The 6,423-nt window shown below is 37.5% G+C and overlaps 1 protein-coding gene across 1 annotated transcript; it reads right to left on the bottom strand.

The window, feature by feature from the left end:
• Window positions 1–2,992: 2,992 nt before the first annotated feature.
• On the bottom strand, window positions 2,993–3,943 carry LOC132662520 (olfactory receptor 5J3-like). Its single transcript, XM_060607978.1, has one exon. The coding sequence runs from the start codon at window positions 3,929–3,931 to the stop codon at window positions 2,993–2,995; it is 939 nt and encodes a 312-aa protein (XP_060463961.1). The 5' UTR covers window positions 3,932–3,943.
• Between the last annotated feature and the right edge of the window lie 2,480 nt (window positions 3,944–6,423).

Below are 6,423 nucleotides of genomic sequence, written 5' to 3' on the forward strand. Positions count from 1 at the left end.
ACCATGGTGCAACTGTACCCATGACTGATCCAAATAGTGTCAGTAACTTATTTCCTTGATGAGTTAGGCCAATTTCCAAGCTGCACACTCCAAACCTACACACATGAAATTAAATAATAATAATAATAATAATAATAATAATAATAATACATATTTAGTAGAGATTCTCTGTGAACTGAGAGGAAAGTTATGTTTGATAGACATCTGCTAAGTTCTGATTTCTCCAAGTGTTGATGTTGAGCAATAACCAGTTTTATAGATGGGGTAAAGGGACTGGAACTGAAAGTGCCCATTCTCAAATTTGTCCTGATATTTTACAGGAAAATTGATGGCATAGCATCAGATATTTCACTCATGAAGTCCTCATTTATTTCTTATTGACTAACTATATCAACCATTTAAGGACATTTGGAATCTGTTTAACTGAGTTGCATTTATTGATACACATATATATAGAGATCACTCAGGTATATATAGACAGTATATTACTCATTATGTAAGGTATATTACCCATTATCTAGAATATATTACTCGTTTTCCAATCTTCGTTCAACAAATCTGCCACACACCCTTCATTTGCTTCACAATTTAGAAAATGGACTTTCCCCCCCCCCTTATTTTAGTATCCAGTGACTTTATAGTATAATATAGTTACTATATATAATACAGTAACCTTTTGTTGAAGGTCAATATTAAACATAAACAAATATCCTAGTTTTTTTTTTCTATAGAATGACTCCTCTCCCACACATACCCACATAATATACTGTTTTCTGCATTCTGGCCAGCCCCGTATTTTATGAGGAGAGTATTGTAACAGATTAGTTTTGTCTTTCTGAGTTTTAAATATCTCGCCTGTATATCGTTCCTTGGGTTTGATACTCTAGTGTATAAGATATTGAATGCTTTTGAAAAAATTGTGAAGCATGATATGAAATCAGATTTACCTAACATTATTATTTGTTTTTATTTTTTCTGAAAACTAAAACTTGTCCTTCATTTATATGAATGCCTCTTACGTATAAATGTCACATATATGTAGCATTACGGGCCCCAATTTCAAATAATATATTCAATGATTTTGGAAAATCATAAAGGGCTCTACCAATGTTATATGATGTTCTTATTTTGTTGGTGGTGGTGCTATTATTTCATTCTGAAAAGCAACCTTTCCTCTGAATTTCTTTGCATGGATGTCTAACACAATGAGGATGTCAATTTGCTATCTTTCTTTTTTACACATTTCAATCTGATAACTTCACAAACATTGGAGCCATTCACTCATGAGTTTTGCTGTCATTGAGAGGAAAAAAATAAAAGCTTAATCTAGCTTTCCATGTAAAACCATGAATTGATACCTACAGAGGATTCAACTGTCTTAATTTGCTGATTAAACTAGATGCCTCTTGTTATTTAAGTATTTAAAAGAATCTCAAAAAATTAAATATAAGTTTATTTGTAAATGAAGATATTTTCTAGAATACTGTTTTGTTTCCAGATAGAAGATTTTATAGCATTTTAGGGGAAGAGGTCACTCACTATGGAACAATCAGTATCTATGGGCCTGATTTCATCATTATGCACTTATACATATAATTTGAATCAAAGGGAAAACAATTGGCTTCACGTATTTTCTCTACCTGGAATACACAGCACAGGTGTTCCCCTGCATACAATACCTTCAGGGAATTTCTTGTTTAATATCTAAAGAAGATTTTGGAAAATCCTTAACGGAAAAAGGGAAATGAGTCTGATTTTTTAATGACTCCCTAGTTACCTTGGAAACCTTCTTTCCAAACAGGAAGTAAAACCTTTCAGAGTAAGTTTTCTGTGAGTATTAGTGACCCTTCCACAATGAGCAGTAGTAAAACAGTGGCATTTTTTTCCTGTTCAGATTCATACGTAGTAATGGAAACCAAGGCTGGGGATAGGGAAATAGCTCATAGTGACGACTACAAGTGAAATTGCACAGGCAATCTAGAACTCAAGTTCTCTCTCTCTTTTTTTAATGTTTATTTATTTTGAGAGAGAGAGAGAGAAAAAAAGAGAGGGCAAGTGCGAAGGGGCAGAAAGAGAATCCCAAGCAGGCACTGCACTGTCAGCAAGGAGCCCGACTGGGGGGTCGATCTCACAAACCTGTGAGATCATGACCTGAGCCCAAATTGAGTCAGGTGCTTAACTGACTGAGCCACAGTTCTCCCCAAGTTTTCTTTCTTACTATTTTTGAGTATCTACATTTGTTTTGAAGAATGTCTGGCTATAAATAATCCAGGCTAATTTTAGAAAATGCACATGCCAGGGGGCTCCTGGGTGGCTCAGTCGGTTAAGCTTCCAACTTTGGGCTCAGGTCATGATCTCACAGTCCATGAGTTCAAATCCCCCATCAGGCTCTGTGAGACAGCTCCGAGCCTGGAGCTTGCTTCAGATTCTGTGTCTCCCTCTCTCTCTGCCCTTTCCTTGCTCATGCTCTGTCTCTCTTTCTCTCTGTGTCACTCAAAAATAAATAAACATTAAAAAAAAGAGAGAGAAAAGAAAATGCACATGCCAGGTTTGTGGATAATTCAAGTACCAATACTTTTTGCTTTGAAAGTTATTACTTATTTCTGTGCTTAATAGAAAGATGGAGTTAAGAGATATTTTATGACTTATTTATCTTATGTTTGCATTTATCTATTTGTGTGTGTTTATGTGTCTGTATATCTATTTGTATGCACTCACTTCTACCCATATGCAGGAATGAAAGTGTCTTCAATTGTCCACTAATAAAAAGCCTAGATCTTACTATGGTTTTTAGGTTTGTTTACACAATAGCCAGACATATCTCTTATAACATGTTACATTCTTCTAGCCGTTTTTCTTCTGCTATAAATCATAGGTTCCCATTAAATAAAGTCTAGGATTCCTGTGGGCTCAAAACTTTAACAAATTCGTATAAACATTCTTATCCAGAGTGCCTCTTTGTATGCTATTTTGGGATGCAGAGGGTGTGAAATTAACAAGGGAAGTATTTCATTTCTATAGCCTTTTTCACAGCATCCTTTACTTCCTTATTCCTCAGGCTGTAAATCATTGGGTTTAACATAGGAATCACCAAGGTATAAAGCACAGACACCACCTTCTCTTGTTCTAAGGAATATTGGGGACTTGGTTGAATGTAACTAAAGCTTACAGAGCCATAGAGTAAAGTCACGGCCGTTAGATGCGAAGCACAGGTAGAGAAGGCTTTTTGTCTTCCTGCTGCTGAGCGGATCCTCAGGATGGTGGCAACAATGAAGATGTAGGAGATCATCACAGTCAAGAAAGTGACGATGATAATAATTCCAGAAAAGATTAAAAGCAACAGTTCATTCATGGACGTGTCAGAACACGACAGCTTCAACAGTGGCGGAAGGTCACAGAAGAAGTGACTGATGATGTTTGGCCCACAGAAAGACAATTTCACCAAGCCAATTGTGTGTGTCAACGAATTGATTAAGCCTCCTACACATGACCCAATGACCAGGACAACGCAAACTATTTTAGTCATCGCCACTGTATAAAGTAAAGGGTTCACGATGGCCACGTAGCGGTCATAAGCCATTGCCGCCAGCAAGAAACCCTCAGTGGTAAGGAGTGACGCAAAGAAAAAATATTGCACGATGCATGCAGAGAATGAGATTGTCTCCCGTTCAACAAAGAAGTTGAGCAGCATTTTCGGTGCAAAGACTGACGAATAACAGGCATCAACAAATGACAGGCAGCTAAGGAAATGATACATGGGTGTGTGGAGTTTGGGAGTTATTTGGATTAGAAAGAGCATTCCTAGATTCCCCACCAAAGATATGGTGTAGATCAGAAGGAACGGCGTAAAGAGGACCACTTTCAGTTCAGGACGGTCTGTCAGTCCCAAAAGGATAAACTCTGTAACCAGTGTCAAATTATCATCAGCCATGTGTGTGTTTCTTGGCACCTGTTAATGATAAGACTGGAATAAATTGAGAATAATCATGCCACACCATCAAGCCTATTTGGAATCCCTATCTGGCAACTTGAGCTGTTGATTTTTCTTTTCTGGTTGTTTTAACTAGAATGTCTCTAATCTCTTCAAGGACTGTTTATTAGTCTATTTTTTAAGGAAATTCCATGAGTGTGAAAAGAAAACATTAGGGTCTTAGTTTCAGGACACATTCAAGTGTTTATGTTTTTATGTGAAGAAAAAAAAAAAAACTAAAGCGAATTTTATTCTAAAATATGCAAAGCAAAGTCCAGTTAATAAAGCGTAATAAATAAGGTTAGAACTTTAATCTGTGATCTCATTGAAGTTCTTTTAACCTTCTCACTTTGGGGGGCTCCTGAGTGGCTCAGTTGATTAAGCAACCAATTCTCAGTTTCACCTCGGGTCATGATCTCATGGTTTCATGAGTCTGAGCCCCAGGTCAGGCTCCATGCTGACAGTGTAGAGCCTGCTTGGGATTCTTTGTCTCCCTCTCTCTCTCTGCCCCTCCCTGACTTGCACTGTCTCTCTCAAAATAAATAAATAGAGCTTTAAAAAATTAAAAAAAATAAATAAACTTCTCGCTTTGGGTTTAATGGTAGCTAACGCCAAATACAACAAGATATAAGAATTAACTATACTTGGGGCACCTGGGTGGCTCAGTCGGTTGGGCACCCGACTTCAGCTCAGGTCATGATCTCGCAGTCTGTGAGTTCGAGCCCCACGTCGGGCTCTGGGCTGATGGCTCAGAGCCTGGAGCCTGTTTCAGATTCTGTGTCTCCCTCTCTCTCTGCCCCTCCCCTGTTCATGCTCTGTCTCTCTCTGTCCCAAAAATAAATAAATGTTAAAAAAAATAAAAAAAAAAGAATTAACTGTACTATACCATCTGAACTAAGAAATCCACTAAGCCTTCACATTTAGTTCATGCTCCACATTTTTTGTATGCTGGATGTGATGAATGATAAAGCCCTAACATCCAAAAAACTTTTGGTCATCCTTGTAAAATAGCCAAAGGCATTGGCTTCTTAGAAAAATGTCCACTGGAAACGAGAGATAGATACTCTGAGCTGGAATGCAAAACCTGATGAACAGTAACGTATAATCAACTTATACTTAGCTTTTGATATCAAATAGAAATATCTTACAGGGCATATGGGTGGTTCAGTCAGTTGAGCATCTGACTCTTGGTTTTGGCTCAGATCATGATCTCATGGTTTCGTGAGTCCGAGCCCCACATCAGACTCTATCCTGACAGCGTGGAGCCTGCTTGGGATTCTCTCTTTCCGTCTCTCTCTGCCCCTCTCCCCTCTCACCTGTCTCCATCTCTCTCAAAAATAAATAAACTTTATAAAAATAAAAAAAAGAAATACCTTACTCCAAAGATTCAAGAAACACAATTTTTATACCTTTTTGAGAAAGAGCTAAGTAAACCTATAAAGTAAAGCAAAACTATAAAACATACAGATACTTTTTTACAGTATTTTTTGGATGTGGCAGCCTGTTTCCTGAGGTATGCAAAGTCTTTTCCACTTAATGGACAGTTGTTGATTATTACTATATTTTGTTTGAAAAAATATAGCTATCTTTCTACATCTGTATAGAATATAAAACTAAATATTTTAAACAGTTCACAATAATACAGTTTTACTTCTATAGGATAAAGGGAGACACTCTTGATGGCTTCATCATCCTTTCACTGAGAGACTATTTCTTGGGTACAGGATGTCAAACTCAGAAAAAAAAAAACATTGCAAAATTACTGAAATAGTAAGAAATGAGGCAACTGTGTTAGATGTGGAATATCTGCAATGATAGGTGAGTAATCCCTATGTTTATACACGGCTATGACAGATTGCAATTCATCCTTTAGAGAAGAGTATTTCACACTGTAAAATGCTGGTTTTGGGAGGCACCTGGGTGGCTCAGTTGGTTGAGCTACTGACTTCAGCGGAGGTCATTATCTCCAGGTTTTGCATTCGAGCCCTTGGTCAGGCTTTGGATCCTATGTTCCTCTCTCTCTGCCGCTCCCCCATTGGTGCTCACTCTCTCAAAAATAAACACACATTGAAAACATTGTTTTTCATTGTTTCAGTAGATGTTGCCTAGTGATTTTTATGTTAACGTGGAAAAAGAGAACGAAGTGTGGGATAAGGGGTGTGAATAAATGGCCAAATTATAAATTTCTCCCACACTGTGTTTATAAGATTCAAACTGGAGCATCATTTTTGTGCCTTCATCTTGTTGTTTGTAATTTTAACTGATTTGCAAAATTTATGTATATGAGATAATCAAATAAGTGAGTTTAACATACTAGTGTAAGAAAAAAAAAGGAGCACCTGGGTGGCTCAGGCAGTTAAGTGTTTGATTTTGGCTCAGGTCATGATCTCACTGTTCCTGAGTTCAAGCCCCACATGGGGCTCTGTGCTGACAGCTCTGAGCCTGAAGCCTGC

This window comes from Panthera onca, chromosome D1, assembly GCF_046562875.1.
Source record: "Panthera onca isolate mPanOnc1 chromosome D1, mPanOnc1 haplotype 2, whole genome shotgun sequence".
NCBI classification, from domain to species: Eukaryota; Metazoa; Chordata; class Mammalia; order Carnivora; family Felidae; genus Panthera; species Panthera onca.